The 19,575-nt window shown below is 37.7% G+C and overlaps 2 protein-coding genes across 2 annotated transcripts; both read right to left on the reverse strand.

Annotated features, from left to right (window-relative positions):
• Positions 1–1,344: 1,344 nt before the first annotated feature.
• Positions 1,345–2,136, reverse strand: LOC126891548 (uncharacterized). The gene is made up of 2 exons (XM_050660724.1): positions 1,916–2,136; positions 1,345–1,852 (listed from the first exon to the last, which is right to left on the reverse strand). The coding sequence occupies exons 1-2, from the start codon at positions 2,134–2,136 to the stop codon at positions 1,345–1,347; spliced, it is 729 nt and encodes a 242-aa protein (XP_050516681.1).
• Positions 2,137–10,820: 8,684 nt separating this feature from the next.
• Positions 10,821–12,398, reverse strand: LOC126891549 (uncharacterized). Its single transcript, XM_050660725.1, has one exon. The coding sequence runs from the start codon at positions 12,396–12,398 to the stop codon at positions 10,821–10,823; it is 1,578 nt and encodes a 525-aa protein (XP_050516682.1).
• Positions 12,399–19,575: the final 7,177 nt, after the last annotated feature.

Below are 19,575 nucleotides of genomic sequence, written 5' to 3' on the forward strand. Positions count from 1 at the left end.
TGGATTTGCTGTGGTGTCCATTCAATTGGTGCTTTTCCTTTGACATTACCTTTTAGAGCATCATGTAGTGGTGCTTGTAGCTCAGCTGCATTGGGTATGAACCTTCGGTAGAAGTTTAACATACCTAGAGATCTGCGTAGGTCTTTCACGGTTTTTGGCTGAGTGAAATTTCGTACAGCTGCTACTTTTTCTTGGGGAGGTGTGAGTCCTCCTGCTGATACTGTGTATCCCAAAAAGGTAATCTCGTTTTTGCCGAATTGACACTTTGCTGGGTTTATCACACCGCCAAACTGCTTAAGCCTTTTGAAAATTTCTTCCAAATGCGACATATGCTGCTCTTCGGATTCTGACGCAATGATAATGTCATCGATGTAGGCGTAGGCGAAGTCTAGACCACGTAAAATCTCATCTATGAAACGCTGGAAGGTTTGTCCTGCGTTTCGTAAACCAAAAGGCATATATAAATATTCGTACAGCCCAAATGGTGTGGTAACGGAGGTCTTTGGTATGTCTTCGGTGGCTACTGGTATCTGGTTGTATGCTCTCACTAAATCTATTGTAGAGAAAATTGTCTTACCAGCTAGCGACTGACCGAAATCTTCGATGTGCGGAATTGGATATCGATCTGGAACTGTTCTTTGATTTAGACGTCGATAATCTCCGCAGGGTCTCCGTTCCTCACCTTTCTTCGGGACCATATGCAGTGTAGAAGACCAGTTACTTTTTGATGGTCTTATGATGCCTAGTCGTAGAAGATTTTCAAACTCTTTTTTAGCCCATTACAGTTTGTCAGGTGCTAATCGTCGCGGCTTAGAAAAAACGGGTGGACCTGGTGTTGTATCGATGTGGAGCTTGGTTTGATGCTGAATGTCTTTTACGATACCGGCGGGTCGCGTGATTTCCGGAAATCGTAGCAACAGTTCATGGTAACGCGACACTTCCGCGATAGTCTTTACGCTACTATCGAAACACTCTTTAACGAGTCCCTTAGTTCGAAGGGTTGTCGTACTGTCTATTAAGCACTGGTTAGCAATGTCCACTAGGAGAGCGAAATGGGAAATAAAATCAGCTCCGATAATAGGCTTTGAAATGTCCGCCACTACGAGTCGCCACGTAAAATCACGCCGTAGTCCGATGTTTAAAGTCAAGTTCACATAACTGTGTGTCGCGATTTTAGTGTCATTGGCCGCGTATAGTTCGTATGTAGTCTTTTCGCGCGCGCCCCGTACATATTTTCACGGAAAACGCACAGATCGGCACCGGTGTCGATTAAAAATTGTTTTTTAGTTGCATAGTCTGTTACGAAAAGGCGGCGAGACTTTGGGCTTAGATCGGATGCCGCACTTACCGACTGCCCGCGATGTTTCCCTGATGCTTGCACGGAGGAGAATACTTTTGAGCCTGGTCACCAAAACGGTAGTGATACCAACAAATGTCACTATTACGCTCCTTTCTGTAGCTTCTATCTCTAGGATATGGTCTTCCTCTTGAGTTGCTGCCGTTACGACGATGTGTGTTAGCTTGTGCTTGAGCATTTGACAAGCTAGCTAGCTGAATTTTCGTTTCAGCTAATTCGGCTGTCAATTTATCGATGGTACTTTCAAGCGCGTTAGAAGCTTCTGAAATTTGGGCTCTAGGAGCTATAGCTTCAGAGATTGTGTCAGCTCGCTCGGCAACTGCGTCCAAATTAGCTTTAGCTTGAGTAGCTAAAATAGCCTGTGTAGACGATGGTAGTCTACCTAACCACAGAGACCTTACAATATTGTCTGGTACCGTTGTGCCTGCTAAAGACTGTAAATGTCGTAAAAATTGGGAAGGTCTTCGATCGCCCAGTTCTTCATGCTCAAGTAGTCTTTTAATTTTTTGTTGTTGAGATGCACTAAGTCTCTTAATTAATGACTATAATTTTACATACCTCTCTATAGCTGGTGGTGACACAATGATGTACCTAACTTCTGATATGTAAGCTGTTTCGAGATTAGCAACTATGTAGTTAAATTTTGTTGCGTCACTTGTTATGTTTGCCAGTGTAAATTGGTTTTCCATTTGCAGGAACGGTGGGATTTTAACTGAAATCCGATCGACTCCTGAAGCACTGATATCCTGAAGTACTGAAGCACTGGTACCGTCCGTCATTGTCACTGTTCACTGTTTTAACCGGCAAAAGTAAATTAATAACACTGTTTTTACAAGTTCGCGTCGTTTTATTTATCACGTCGGGGTCACCAATGTTCCGATGGTAGGTTACGGAATCAATTAAAAATAAGTGTAAACAATGAACAATAATATATTTATTTGTGTCGATAAAAAAACGTGTTTTGCTTATATCTCAAAAGGGTGTGTTGTTGACGTACCACGTCTATCCCGACGCCCGCTGGGGTGTGACTCCATCGTTCGCCTGCTGTGTCGATACTCACGCTGTGGCTGAAAAAAACCACAAACGCTAATATGTTTGTGTTTCTACAATATGACTAGAAAAGGCAATAAATTATTACATCTGGCGTTTTAAAAGTTGAGAACCTTTCTGTATTTTAAGAAGTTGACATAAAGAGCGTAGCAATCTGGCGTGGAATCTATTAGTGTTTCCTTGAAAAAAAAACATTCATTTTATACAATCTGCTTAGGGATACATTTCCCTAACGGCCCTTGTTAGCATATGGTTTGTATATTAATTGTTATTTCGTTTTGAAAAAAGTTATTAAAAATTTAGCAAAAATAGTAATTAAAGCATATCGCTATACAGATTAAATTTACTATCGAAATATTACTTTTTAAAGTCAAAATATTTTTTTTACAAAAATATATTCAATAAGAAAAGCAAAAAAATACGAAAGAAAGCAATTTTGTTTTGTGCCCCATAACTTTTTTCCACGGGGATATATGTATGGACATTCTTCACAGAAAAAAACTTCCATCCTTCCTCTTTAAAACGACGTTTGGTAGAAGTCTCTAGAATTTATAGTTTTCAAAGTTCGCCACTCACAGCATTTTTGGCTAATTTTCCCTATTATTTCACAAACATTGTTCTGTAACTTTTTTCTGCGCATTGCTAGGTATATGCAATGGTAAATTTAGTAGGAAGAAAAGTCAATTACTATTAAAATGGTGTATTGTATAAGATGTAAGTATGACTATTTTTAAGCAAGTTATGGTTTTTCAAAGTTTTTTACTTATCGATTTTTGATTTTTAACGTTTATTTTTTAAATTCCTCATTCTAACTTTTTTCTGGTACATTTAGGTATATACAGAGTGGAATAAAAAAGAAAGCTTATTTTCTTGACTTTAAAATGGTGTACATATTGTAAAAAATTCTGGGACTATTTTTAAACGAGATATCCGTAGGATATCCAAGTGTATCCGTAATTTGAGAAAAATTTTGAAATTTTTTTTTAATAAATTTAATCTGGAACATTTTTTCTGTAGACGTTTTTATACCAAAAAGGCATAGACTCGCCCTTATGCACCCTGTGCTTAGGGACTAATGTACACCTTTCTCAAAAACTTACCCCTTTAACCTCCTGGGGCCTAGTGTCATATAATATATACAACATAAAAACCCAACATTTCTGGTGACGCCATCTCACATAATTTCTTCTAAACTTATCAACTAATACCAAAGAAAACTACTTTACTTTACAGTAGACAGTAGACTACTAGAAAACTACAAAAGTATACAACAAATGAAGCATGAAAGATGGCCTATCGTCCTCGTTCACGACGTAAGCACTTGTTCCTTATTCTGTGACGTAAGTATTCGTAAATTATTAATGTCATCATGTACTTTTTGTACATATTTTTTTATTTATTCTGTATCTATATGATCAGTTTTTGCTATCCGATCTTTATTTTGTAAATTCATGAGCATATATTTTGATTGTGACACGTTATAGTTTTATGTAATATAGGTAATAGTCCGTTCTTTAACGGTAAAATATCGCAAAACCTCTAAATTTTAAAGAACCGCTTAGATTGACATGAAATTTGGCACACACATAGCTAACATGTCAAAGAAAAAAAGTGATATTGTGCCGATATGTGCTTTTGCCGGGGGGGTGGTTTTCACCCCCTCTTGGGGGGTGAAAAAATATTCGTCCAAAGTAAGTCAGGAAATTGATAAACTGGCTAATTTTAAGTAACTTCTGTTTTATAGAGTTTTTTCACTAAGTCAATACTTTTCGAGTTATTTGGCAGTGAATATGTTCATTTTTTCAACAAAATAACCATGCTTTTATACGGTTTTTCGCAAATAACTCAAATAGTAAGTATTTTTCCGAAAAAACATTCTTAGCAAAAATATAGCCTGTAAAAAATTTAAAAAAAATGGTGTATATATCACGTCTCTATACCTAGTAGAGGCAGAGTTATAGCTAATGAAAAATAGGTTCATATTCGTCAAATTCCAAATTGAACACTTTAACGTGAAATAACCAAAAATGAAGCACATTTCGGGGAAAACTGATTACAACTTATTTAAAGTGTTTAAAAAAAGCTTCATTTTTGTTTTATAAAAAAATTTTTAGCATCAAAAGTAAACAAGTTACGCTCAAAATAAAGTTAGTCCCTTTTTGTTTTGGTAAAAAAATCGAGAAAATCACCCCCTAATTAGTATCTTAAATGAACTTAATTGTTACGACTTCACAAGTTTCTTGACTCGTGTATGTATTGTTTATATGATCTGTAAGTTTCATCGGTTCAAAGTCCTTATTATTGAAAAGGCTGTAGTTAAAAGGGGTTGAACGAGTCACTGATCACGAATGTATGCAAAATTAGAAACACCAAATCTTAATCAATTTTTATCTAACAGAAAAACAAAAAAATACATGATACTCAAAAAAGTAATACTGACTTATTTTGTTTTTCGAGATTTTTGGTATCTCTAACAATTTTTAAGTTATTTGAAAAAAAAGCATATTTTTCAAAATTAAAATTTTTTAAAATTTTAATTTGAAACCAATTTTTTTCAAAAATAAGCACTTTGAATCAATGAAACTTACAGATCATATTATAAACACAACGTAAGTAAAATAATTTATGGAGCGGTAACGATTAATTTCATTTAAGTTGCTAATTAGGGGGTGGTCTTCCCGATTTTTTTTTTTGCCAAAACAAAAGGGACCAACTTTATTTTGAGCGTAACTTGCTTAAATTTAATGCTAGAATATTTTTGTAAAAACAGAAATAAAGCTTTTTTAAACACTTTAAAAAAGGTATAAGGGGTTTTCCCCAAAAAGTGCTTAATTTTTTGGATATTTCACGTCGAAATATTCTATTTGAAATTTGGTGAATATGAATCTATTTTTCATTGGCTATAACTCTGGTTCTACGAGATCCAGAGACCTAACGCGTACACCATTTTTTTTTTACTTTTTTATAGGCTATATTTTTGCTAAGAACGTTTTTTTCGACAAAATACTTACTTTTTGAGTTATTTGCGAAAAACCCTCTAAAAATGTGATTATTTTGTTGAAAAGTGAACATATTCACTCGCAAATAACTCGAATAGTGTTGACTTGGCCAAAAAGCTCTATAGAACAAAAGTTACTTAAAATTAGTCAGTTTACCCATTTCCGGTCTTATTTTGGACATATTTTATGTCACCTCCAGGGCAAAAGCACACATTGGCACAATATCACTTTTTTTCTTTGACATGTAAGCTATACGTATGCCAAATTTCATGTCAATTCAAGCGGTTCTTTAAAATTTAGAGCAAAAACCGTGAAAGAATGTACTATAAGTATTACGTGGGGCCTCAACCCTACGATTTTATGTCATATAGGTATTACATAGGGTCTTAACGTGTACTAACAATTTTTGTACGATTTTCGACAATCTAACAAATGTTTAATTTGTTGCAGCACTAACTCAACAAAAACTTGAAGAGCTTCTTTACGAATCGGATCTAAACCCTTCGGATGAAGAAGACCCCTTAGTTGTGTAGCAAAATCAGATAACGACAATTCTGACTACATAAATTCTTCAGACAACTCGGACACCTTAGAAGAAACCTCAGAGTCAGAATTATCACTGTCATCGTCAGTGCCGGATTTACCACTAGGCCGACTAGGCCGCGGCCTAGGGCCGCAAGCGAAAGGGGGCCGCAAGCGAAAGGGGGCCACAAGCAAAAGGAGGCCGCAATTTTTTGTAAAAAAAACGTTTTTGGTAAAAAAAAATTGAATTTTATATTCTCCAAAATTAATTAATAATTACCTCTACTGTAGATCGAGTACTTACAGTACTTTTGTATATAAACAATACAATATATGTGGTTACTAGCAGGTATTGAACGAAACAATTAATAAAATCAAAACAAACAATAAACTAATTACTACAACACCTGCTATGAATCTTTTTATCCCTTCTGATAGCTTTAATATAGGAAGAAAATGGACTTTCTCAATAGGCGCATTAATACAATAATAATACACAGATTTAAACATTGGTTTGTTGCTAAATAATTCAAAATACAATAACGGATAATAAAGGAAATATAATATAGGTAGTTAAATTCAGGTTAAGTTTACCCATCTGGCTGGAGACACAAGGATCGACAAAACAAACGAACGACTTTTTCTCAGGGGGAGAGAATTTCTGGCTTCAAGTGGTTATACCCCGAACCCCGAAAGTCGCGATGTGTGGTATTTTCGATAAGGTCATAGAAAGGAACACAGGCGTCGAGAAGGGTAAAAATGGGATACGCTTTGGAATTATTTACACAACCAAACCAGTTCATCGGAATTCCAACATTCTCCCCCCTTTAAAGGCCATAAGGCATTTAGCAATGACCAATACTACATATCACTACTTGAGCAACAAGCAATGACAATACAAACAAATCCAATATATATTCTTAAACAAACAACTATTCAAACTTAAGCTTAAATCAAAACTAAAATTGAAATGGTTGTTTTGTCGCAGTCCTACGAACGAATCCGAACAACAAAAAATCTAAGTCTATAGTAACGAAAAAAAATAAATCTAAAGTAACGAAAAGTTGACATCTAATCCTCTATCGGCAAGGGACAGAGTCGAACAAAAGGCCGTTTCAAAGTTCTGGTAGTCGTACGCACGGTAGCTACGAGGGCTACCCCGTCTTTGCCCTCATGCAATTCAACAAGACGCGCGAGAGGCTACTTACACGGAGCCAAATTATCCTCCTTTATAACAACTAAACTACTGATTTTAGGTACAAAGCCAGGATCTAACCATGTGGACCTTTGTTGTAAGGTATGTAAATACTTTTTACGCCATCGAGCCCAAAAATCCCTATGGATGCGTTGTAATAACTGCCATCTGGACAAACGATTGAGGGATACCTCCGAAAAATCAGGCACAGGCACTGATGTCAAAGGCTCAAGAGTCAGGAAATGCCCTGGGGTCAAAGCGTTGAGATCCTCAACATCATTGGTCAATGGGGTGAGAGGACGCGAATTTAAAACGGACTCAATCAACGTCAGAACTAGGGATGGCGGTTTTTGACAAAACACCGGTTTTCGGTTATACCGGTTTTTTTTGCTTACGGTTTAACCTGGCGGCTATAACCGGCCAAAAAAACGGGTTTTTGGAAAAACCGGTTTTCGGTTTTTTTAATCCAATAGGTAACAAAGTTACATTTACAATACACTTTAGTTTTCGATACTCCATTCGACTCGATATCAATATGATCAAAATTAGTACTATCGAAAGAACATGTATTACTTTTAACACGTTTGTATATTTGTAGAATAGGTACATTTTAACTCATTTAATATTTCCTGTATGAGTGAATCTTTTTGAAAACGTAGCGAAATTCTTGGAGATTCGTATTCGTAATCAGTAATTCGATATTCATAGTCAGAGCATTATTTTTGGTAATCAGAAAAAGCCATTCACCCACTTTCAATGTCAAGAGTTAAGTGTGACAAATAGATGATGTTTGCATTCAACCAGATCATTTCTTATGTAAATATTATGATTACAAATACCTTTTCAAGGAAATATTATAATAAAATTTAATAATTGTTTCTGGCTGATGTGAGATTACACTTTCACTTTGCTTATGTATTTTATAAAATAAAATAAAATTTGAATGAAGGTTTTGTTTGGAATAATTACTTGAGAATAATAATTACGATTGGGATCCGAAATAATACCTAACCTAATCCTAATCACCGTAAAAACCGAATAACCGGTTTTTACTTTAAAAAGAAAAAACCGGTTATAACCGGGACAAAGAAAATAACCGGTAAAACCGGTTATTGCGAAGTAAAAAACCGGTTTTAGGTTTAAACCGGTAGGTTTTTCCCATCCCTAGTCAGAACAGTGTAAAACTCTTCATATGTCAAAATTTGAGCCCCAACTATCCGAGCAATATGTTCTTTTACAGCACGAATGCCGCGCTCATAAATACCACCGAAATGTGGAGCGGCAGGAGGCGCAAAAGAAAATTTAATATTTTCTTTATCGAGAGCACCCTCCATAAAGCTACGCAATTGTCGATACGCGCCATGAAAGTTGGTACCGTTATCACAAAATACTTGCGATACTCGACCTCTCCGAGCAATAAAACGCTGTAAAGCGGCTAAAAAGGCTTCTGCGGACAAATCACTAGCCAACTCAAGATGTAAAGCCTTTGTGGCGTAACAAACAAAGAGGCACAAATATGCTTTTTGACTTCTAACTCATCGATAACGAGACATAGTTATCGAAAAGGGCCCCCCATAATCCACCCCACAAATCGAAAAGGGTTTAATGGCCCCGAGACGAAATTTAGGCAAATCACCCATAGGGGGCTGTAAAGCCCTAGGAGATTGCTTCAAACATCTAATGCATTTAGATAAGACGGAGTTAACGGACTGCTTAGAAGACAATATCCAAAACCTTTGACTAACCAAAAATTGAGTACTTTTAAAACCCGCATGTAAGTACTTTTCATGATAATAACGAACTAGGAGAGTCGTAAGACGAGATTTCTTTGGCAACAAAAAGGGGTGTTTTGCCTCATACGACAAGGAAGACTGCGACAGACGACCACCGACTCTTAAGCACTGAGTATTATCCTCTAAAAATACTCCTAATTTTCGAAATGGTTTTGGAAATGAGTTCGACTGAAGCTGGTCTTCAAAATACTGTTCCTGTGTGAACCTAACAAGAATAATTAACGAGCTTTCCAATTCTACTGAACTCAAGGGTCCTACACGTCTTGACCTTATAAAACGAGAGTTGTGCGCGAATCGCAAAAAGGCCAAAATTCTTTGGATAGAGGTAAACGACGATTGGGTTTTTAACAAACAAGACAAAAAATGTTCCTCACGAGTGGAAAAAAATACTAAACTTTTCTTTACCTCTTCCAACGGGGATTTTTTCCGCAATGATGGAGGAACCTCTGGAAAGATTAATGGAACATTATACAAAAACGAAGGACCTGTCAACCGCAGTCTAGTTTCGATACAAAAGCGGCCGGTAGCATACCTCGCGAAGGCGCGTCGGCTGCATTACTTTGCGATTCAATGTAATGCCAAGAATAATTTTGACTATGGGTCTGGATATACGAAATGCGATTAGAAAAATAGAAAGGTGAACTTTTAATCCAGTGCAATACTATTTGCGAGTCTACCCAAGCATACACCTTTTGAAAGATTATATTCTTCCACGACTGTGACACAAACGACATAAGTTTGACCAAATGAACGGTAGCTAACAATTCTAATTGAGGGATCGTAATCTGTTTCATAGGAGCTACTTTCGACTTGGCACAGAGTAAATTAACTTGAACTATGTTCTGACTATCGATACTACGAATATACCTAAACGACACAAGCGTATCCCTTCTCACTGGCATCGGCATATCCATGAAGTTCTAAGATGGGACAAGAGGAAATATTCAAAAAACGAGGAATTTTAAACTGTGAAATAAGAGATAATTCACTTTTATATTGCTCCCATACACGAATGATTTCTGAGGGAGGACGATCATCCCATTCGAGACCAGTTGCCCAAAGTCTTTGGATTAAATACTTGATGAAAAAGGTAATAGGGGTTAGATAACCACACGGGTCATAAATTCGAGCTAATTCGGATAAAAACGATCTTTTGGTACAAGGGACATCCTGCAATTTGACTGAAAATTGAAAGACATCGGACTGTGCAATCCATTTCAAACCAAGGATTTTTAAAGAAGGACCATTTGATTCTGGATCAAAATTAATAGAATGAGGATTAATATGCGATTCAGGAAATTGCGACAACAATTTGGGTTCGTTCGAACACCATTTCCGTAACTCAAAGCCTCCTAACTTCAACAAAGCGACTAACTCTTCAACTAAACTTTGTGCTTCTTCGAGCGTCGAAGCACCGAAAACAAAATCATCAATATACGAAGCATTACAAACGAGCGAGGCGGCTTTAGGAAAACGAGAGCCTTCGTCCAACACTAGTTGTTGAAGGGTTCTTAGAGCGAGATACGGTGACGATACAACTCCAAAAGTGACAGTTAACAAACGATATTCCTGAATCTCCTCAAAGCTAGAAAATCTCCATAACACACGTTGATAATCCGTATGCTCAGGAACTACTAAAATATTACGATACATCTGACGAATATCTGCACACAACGCAAAACGATTAAATCTAAAATTTAACAAAAGCGAGACGATGTCCTGTTGTAGCTTAGGACCGACGAATAAACAATCATTCAACGATTTACCAAGCCTGGGACTTTTCTGAGACGCATTATATACCACTCGAATTTTAGTAGAGACACTTTCCGATTTAACAACACAATGATGTGGAATATAATACTTTCCCTTTGTCTTTTCGCCCTCAGGGACCAATTGCATATGACCTAAATCAATATACTCCTGCATATGGGACGAATATTCCTTTTGCAAACCCGGCTGACGAAACAAGCGACGTTCCAACGAAACAACAGAAACAACAAGATAGCAACATCATAGCTATCTTTTAAACAAGGCGGTGATTCACGAAAAGGCAAAGACACAACATATTTCCCCGAGACATCCCGACTATGTGTTTCCCGATACATGGTTTCGCACAGAACGTCTTCCGGTTCTGAAACTGGCTCTTCCGGTATGTTCTCCAGTTCCCAAAATTTCCTTAACGAAGAATCTAACGAGTCTTCCACATTTGAAAGACAAACAAGCGACGTTGACGAAAGGTTAGGTGTGCTAGTTGGGCCCAACAAAATATATCCAAAAACGGTATTTAGGGCATCAGGTTGTCCCGGTTTACCTTCAATTTTACCCTCTAACAACACCTTCGAAAATATACTACAACCAATTAACAAATCGACCGATTGACTACAATTAAATTTGGGATCAGCTAACTTCAAATTTTTAATATAATTCCAAGCAGAAATATCTATTTGGGTGCTGGGCAAATCCGAGCAAATCCGATCTGTAATAATAGCCTCCAAATGAAACACCGGTGACTCCTGATGACGAGGTTGAATAGAGAAACTTATTTGACCCTGATTCAGTTTCGTTTGCATCGAATTAAGTCCGTCAGTTTCTAACGAGTAAGGAGTTTTAGGCCATCCCAATCGATTGGCAGCCTTTCGACTAATGAACGAACTCATCGAACCCGAATCAAGAAGACATCTCAAGGGTTGTTTACACCCTTTACTGTCAATTGCATGAACCAAAACAGTACCGAGCAAGATTTCCCTTTTGGCTTCAGTTTTCTTTCCTACAAAACTAGTGGCACAATGGGATACTTCAGGAGACGATTCGATTCCCGATGTCCCTGGACTATTATTTTCTGAGGACGACTGACTATTGGAACGGTTTCTATCGAAGTGCAACAAACTATTATGGAGATGACTACTACATTTGCTACATTTGAAGGATTTAGGACACGACTTGACTGAATGGTTAGCTTGATTAAGACACTTAAAACAGGCCGAAGAAGACTCTTTACAAAACTGATATCTCTCTTTTGGCGATTTTTTCAAGAACAACGAACACTGGTTGAGATAATGGCTTTGTTTGCATAACGCGCAACATACTGATGACGAATTTGTCACGAACGACGACCTATTACGATTATGTCTTGAATAATTAGCCTGGTATTTCGAGTTGACCTTTGGCTCCGTGTTATTTGGGGCTCGCGACGACTTCTTTCCCTCACCTGTACTACTGTCTAAATTATCATCCGCTATGTATTGTGTTTCGATGAACGCTACTAATTTTTTAAATGACGGAATTTCATTAGATTTATTTTCCAACTCGAATAACTTAATGGAATCAACATCTAATTTGGACAAAAGCAAATTGAACATAATGAAATCCCAATGCTCGGTGGGAAGGCCTAAGGTTTTCAATTCGGCTAAATTTTCCAAAAATGTGTCTACTAATTTAGCTAGATTTTTCGAATTAACCGCGGAGATTTTTTTAACGCCCATTATCGTGTCCCAATGGGCGGTCGCACAACGACGAACATTTGTGTACCGTTTGACGATTAAATCGTAAGCCACTTGGTAATTGTTCTTCTTCTTCTTCAGGTGCCGTCCTCGTTCCGAAGTTTGGCTATCATCAAGGCTATGCGTATTTTTGATACCGTAGATCTAAATAATTGGCAGCTGCTGCACTTGTACCAATCTCTTAAATTCTTCAACCATGAATGTTTTCTTCTGCCAATGGATCTTTTACCTATTATTTTTCCCTGAATAATTAATTGTAGTAGCTGGTACTTTTGTCCCCTCATTATATGTCCCAAGTATTGCAGTTTGCGCTTTTTAATAGTAAGCGCAAGTTCTTTTTCTTTCTGCATCCTTCGCAACACTTCCATGTTTGTCACTCTCTCTGTCCACGATATTCTCAGTATCCTGCGGTACATCCACATCTGGTAATTGTTAGTTATGGGCAAATTGCGAATCAAACTAAGCGGAGTCTCGTCTAAACAACCTTTCAAATATTTGAATTTTTCTACGTTTCCTAGGGCTACATTGTTATGCACTATCGAATTGTAAAGGTCTAAAATGGATGCAAAATTAATGAAATTTCCTTGAAAATGAGGAAGATCGATGGGGGGAGCCGAATGTGGGATGGATGAGCTCCACCTGAAGCACAAGACGCTGGACCTGGACTTTCAGATGGTGACCCGAAGAATTCCGCGTTAAAAACTTTTATTTTGTAGAATAAGTCCAAGAATAATTCTCGGACTTTTTCTTCGTCCCCCGTATCTGAATCCGGTACCGACAAAACATTATTAATACTTGTATGCTGTTTTAAAAATTCCTCCTTGATCACGTCTAATTCGCTACATCTTATTTTAAACAACGATCGTAAACTCTGATCAGAAACTGCCCTACTACCTAAATCATAAATCGACTGAATGTCATTGAGGGCTGTATGTCAAGGAAATTTTAATTTTCTGGATTTATCCATTCTAACTTTTTATATAATAAATTTCAAACCGAGATGAAATGACCAAGAATAAAATAATATCAACTGTACTACAAAAGCGACGATCAAAAATGTAATAAAATACTAACACGAAAGGCGATTATAGACCTAAACTGCCTAAAATCAAAAAATTAAAAGTGTAACAAAAAAAATAATTATCTACGCCCGTGGCGACGCCCCGAAAAATACAAAATATTTGGTTTCTTAAAACGGCGCTAATGATATTAAATCTTTACTCATTCAAGGAACCGAAACTCAAAAAACTACCTACTTTGGATATAATCAAAACACTCGACTCGACCCACAATTTCGTCACGCTCCAGATGCCACCCCGAATTAGCGATACATAGGAATAAAATTTTCCCTAATATCCAACGATATCAAACAAATATATTATTAAAATTACTATATCAATTATATATTATAAATATATTTCGACAAATCAAACGAGTATATTAGTATTACGACGAATATATTATAATTATATTATAATTACAATCAAACAACTATATATTAAGACAATCGACAATCACCACGATTAAAATTTTAAATATGTGTATTGTTACGTTGGGATGTCCACGAGTTACTTTACGCAAAGATCCCTAGGTTCGAAATTAAATTATAGAAAATAACTTTCGATTACCCCGATTAATTACCCCTATTAAAAATACGCAAGTGTAGCTTAAAACAAAGTTTTTATTTGGATGTTATCCGAAGAATGTTACAAACTCGACTGACTTTAAAAACATATTACAATATCTACACATTCCTTAAAACGGCAATATATTCTTATCAGAGGTTTCAATCTCAAGTGGGCTAGTAAGCCCAACCATCCCTTCACCTTAAAACAACGAAAAACAAGCCATATGGCCCGCCGTATGTATAAAGCAAAAATATCTTTTAAACACGGACACTGCCATATAATTACTCGACATTCTCCAGTGGCGGCTCGTGATTTTTACAATAGGGGAGGCTATACCTAACTCTAAAATATCTAGACAAATTTGCACTAGCAAAAAAATGCGCCAAAAAATGTAATGTAAGACCCCATTATTTGACAATTTTTTATTTACATTTCATATCATCATAATTCATAATTTCATAATATCATATCATTTTAAAAATAATTATTTTAATTGTAAAAGTTTAATATCAAAGTTTGTGTCGTTTATTTGTTAACAATTACATCTTTGTAAGTAGATATGCATATAGCATTAGGCTATAATTACTATTTCTGCTAATTTTATTGTTTCTTAATTTTTATTTATTTTTTCTCAAAATCGAAACGACGTTAGTCATTCAAAATTCACATGTAAATAAAAACGGAATGTATCCTTAACCATCTGTTTTTCGTTTGTGCGGTTTAACAAACTCAACCCTCATAAATTAAGTACTATATCAGACAATTGTGTCAACAACTCACTAATGCATTCAAGGACGTTTTCTTAAAACTGCAAAGTATACGCCAGACCTAAATGATTTATTGTCATCTGGTCAGAGGGAAGAAACATCAACAGATTATCGTTGTGGTTTTCTTTTTAGTCACGACACAGCTGGTAAACGATACACACACCAATCGTCGGCCCTTCTCCGAAACCAAGCGCAATACCTTCTGTTCCCAAAATAAATAAAATATTTACCGTTCGTTTTGTTACATTCATTTCAATAATTAGTTCCGTCAACATCACAACCGGAATATGCATATCAAAATAAATACAGATTTGAAGTTTTGCAGTCCATACAGGTTGAAGGTTCACATTTTATAAGATACTGAGAATACAAAATCATGATAAATTACCGATATTTTGCTTTGCGTTACAAATATCGGAAAAAGTTATTTGAACAAGTTGTTGCAAATATTTTTCTAACCCCAAATACCAAATGTCATAACAAAATTCGCACTTTTAGTTTTTTCATTATTTTTAGTCAGGACCCTAAAATTCGTTGTCCCGAGATGCACGCAACGGCAACGGAGCCGAGAAGCTAGTTAGCCTCCGTTGGTAAATTTCCGGGCAGCGTTTGATGGCACCCGTAGCCTAGATGCCGCTGTTAGGAGACCGTGTCTCCTTAAACGCTTGCTGCGCCGAGCGAAGCATTAGCAACGGAGGCTGGCCGGCTTCTCGGCTCCGTTCATGCATCTCGGGATAACCCAGGGTCCTGCCTACAATGCTCCGTGCGTATGGATATTTGGTGATAATACACGTTGTATAATAGTGAGAGTGCTTGTTGTTTTTCGCGAGTCAGGATAAACAAAACAGTGTAGCGTGTGTAAAAAAATTTATGGGGAGGCTAAGCCTCCCTTGCCTCCTCTGACGAGCCGCCACTGACATTCTCCCACCTTGGGGAATTAGACAAAATTTCTCAAAAAATACAGAGAGTCACGAAAAATTACAACAAAATATCAAATAAAGTGAAAAGTAAAATATCAAAAAACAAACAGATTCATGAAAAAATCAAGTCAAGAAAATGTCACTTGAATCTTACAGGACTTTTAACTACCCGGCCACTTCGCGTACATCTTTCATTTAAATCGAGTGCTCTGCTTTTTGTCACACCCGCACTTCTTTCACTTGATTCTTCCTCAGCCTGGAGCTGACAACCGTTCTCTTGAGGCACTGTCTCTGGAGCCGCATCCCGTAGGGTAATACCCTGGATATTCTCGCCAGCAGTAACTGCCTCCACGACTTCCACTGGGTAAAGCCTTTGCAACGGTCTCAGAAGTTGGCCTTGTGCCGTCGCAAGACGAACTAACCGCACCTGATTATCTCTACCGGGTAAAAGTTCAATAACTTTTCCTAAAGGCCACTAAAGACGCTTGATGTTGTCGTTGCCTACTAAAACGACATCCCCGATAGACACTTTAGACACTTTCGTCTTCTTCGTTCCTGCTTTGAGTTGAGCCAGATATTCAGTACGAAATCTTTTTCGCAAATTATTTCTCAACTCTTGCAAACGGAGTATTTTGCGTGTGAGAGAATTCTGCTCTAGCAAATCACAATCCGGCAACTCGTAACTTACTTGCTCACGTAAAAACATACCTGGCGTCAACGCGGCTAACTCAGTAGGATCATCCGAAATATACGTCAACGGTCGCGAGTTGACTATACTTTCACAATCACACAACAATGTCAATAAGTCTTCATAATTTAGAGACGCTCGACCCAAAACTTTTCGCAAAAGTCCTTTCACAATACCTATTAATCGCTCCCAAAATCCTCCCCACTATGCAGCTGTAGGGGGTTAAAACGCCACTTAATACGTTGTGTGGAACTATATTCCGCGATCATGTTCCAGTCCATTGCTTAAGCGCGTTCTCAAGTCCCGTAAAATTCGTTCCATTGTCACTATAAACCGTTCTCGGGCGTCCACGCCTTGCAACAAAGTGACGGAAAGCTTGAATAAATGCATTTGTTGACAAGGAGGTAACGAGTTCCAGATGAACTGCGCGATAAACGGCACAAGTGAACAAACAAATCCATGCCTTCTCGCCCGATTTCAAGTAAAGAGGCCCAGCTAAGTCCACCCCGGAAATCTCAAACACTGCAGCATCTCGAACTCTATCGGCCGGCAATGAAGGCGTTTGTACTTCGAACGATTTCCCATCTTGTCTCTTGCACACACCACATTCTTTTAAAATGGACCGCACAATCCGTCTACCCCCTAAAGTCCAATATTTTTCGCGGAGCAAACTAAGCAGTCCCTGTGTACCAACGTGACAAGAGTTTTGTGTAAGCTCAAAATCAACTTGCGCACTATAAAATGGTCACCCGGAAGTAAGATAGGCAGACGAAAATCTTCCGTGTCAATTCTCTCGATAACGCGAGTTTTTAAACGTATAAGTCCAAATTCATCGACAAACGTGTTTAGTGAGGAAATTCGTTTCGTATCTGAACCTAACGCTTCGTTCTGCACTAACTTCAACACAAACATTTCCTCCGCGACCAATTCGCCTGTAAGTTTTCCATTTGAATTTCTCGTATTGTAACAAAATCGTAGCGTCCAAGCCATCATTCTTAAGAGTTTTGTGTACTGAGAAAAGTAACGCAGGTGCCAATCGTCGGACGTCATATTCAATAGTGACGAAATGGCTTTTTTCTTTTTCTCAGTGCCGACTTCTTCATCAACCTCTACTTTTTGTTGGGGCCAATAATTTTCGTTTCTGTACAACCATACCGGGCCTTCTCACCATCGAGATTCGAACAATTGCCGAACACCACAGCCTCTTGATGGAAGATCGGCAGGGTTGAGAGAACCATGCACATATTTCCAACACTCAGCATTGGCTAAATTTCTAATCTCCTGAACTCTATTAAAAACAAAAACAGACCAGTCATCCTTACGTTGAATCCAAGAAAGAACCGTAGTGGAATCACTCCAAAAATAAGACTCAACATGCTGAGAAAATTGTCTTTTGACTGACTGATAAAGTCTAGCACCAATAGTTGCTGCCAACAGTTCCAATCTAGGTATAGAAATCTTCTTCAAAGGAGCCACACGACTCTTAGCTGCTACAAGAAAAATCGAAACACCATCATTCCGAAGAACTCTCAAAAACACTACGGCTGCATAAGCTTTCTTACTTGCATCTGAAAACGTGTGCAAACTCCAATGGCCAGCTTCAATGGGCCCAGCCTGGATCCAACGTGGAATCTCAATACTCGACAGTTCAGGAAGATGCGTAACCCATTGACAAAATTCCTCAGCCATGTCATTCTCGACTGGTGCATCCCATCCCAGGCGCTTTTCCCAAAGTTTCTGCAGCAACAGTTTAGGGAACAGAGATACTGGACAGGTAAAAGCAATAGGATCAAATATACTCTGAGCTACAGAAAGCATCAGTCTCTTAGTTATGGGTTCTTTTCCGACCACTCCCTGAAAAATTTCACCATTGATTTTTAGGGTGTCTCTTAAGGAGTCCCAGAGAAGACCAAGAACAGGGACAACTGTTTTTGTACTACCAGAAGACTCCCACCCTCTCAACTCCATCTTAGCTTCCTCCATGATGGCAGTTGCTTCTGATACGAACTTTCTCAACTCATTCTCATCGGTAACACTAGTCACACAATTATCTACATAGAACCCAATCATAAGCCTTTCAATTGTATTTTTAGAGTACGGCATATCATTACAACATTTCTCCAGCGCCCTTATTAAATGAAATTCTATAGTAGCACCCAGAAGAAATGGACTACAGTTGACTCCAAAAACAACTCTCTTATGTCGAAATACAAATTCCTTTCCTTCATTGTTTACCCATAGGAACCTCAAAAAATCTCTGTCCTTCGAATGTAGAGAAATTTGAAGAAAAGCCTTTCGAATATCCGACACCACACCTATTTTTTGTTGTCTGAACCGTAATAGCACAGAAGGAATAAGTTCAATAAGATTAGACCCTACCTCTAAACACTGGTTCAAAGAAGGACGACACTGTTCATGAGATGATGCATCAAAGACTGGCCTAATTTTCGTGGTTTCGCTAGTATTTTTAATAACGGGCCTGTGAGGCAAATAGTGCACACAATTATTCTCTTCGGGATTATTTACTATTTCGATCACACCCTCGTTCAACCACTCATTGAATATTAAATTATACGATTCAAACAAATTGGACTTTTTCAACTTATTTAAAGTAGTATCTAACCTTCTTCTAGCGACAACTAAATTATCTGAAATTAAAGGATGCTTGTTCAACCAAGGTAACATAACCTCATAGCTACCTTCGTTGTCACATCGGATAGTCTCATAGAAAAAATTCTTAGCCTCCTTAGCCGCCACCTCTCGTGTCAATTTTTCTACAGGATCGGTTATCCCAATAATATCAAGCTCCCAGAGTTTCGCCACAGAAGAACTATCAACAAATAGATCATAGATGTGCTGAAATTAGAAGCAACTGCCGGCACCTTGCCCATAAGAGTCCAACCTAACAAAGTTTCAACTTCTACAAGACCACACTGGACTGATATTTCCTCCCTGTATACAATTTGCCTACAACATCAGCTCCAAACAAAATCTCAATTGGTGCTATATGTCAGACATCGCTGAGCGAAATATTCATGTCACTAAGTTCCTCAACCCAAGGGCCGTGATAAACAGGAGAGACATCTGCACAAATTTTTGGTTGATCTAAGGCATCAAATGAACAAGAGTAAGCTCCTTCACTCGCAGTTACCTTGT

This window comes from Diabrotica virgifera, chromosome 9 (assembly GCF_917563875.1).
Source record: "Diabrotica virgifera virgifera chromosome 9, PGI_DIABVI_V3a".
Classification (NCBI taxonomy): domain Eukaryota; kingdom Metazoa; phylum Arthropoda; class Insecta; order Coleoptera; family Chrysomelidae; genus Diabrotica; species Diabrotica virgifera.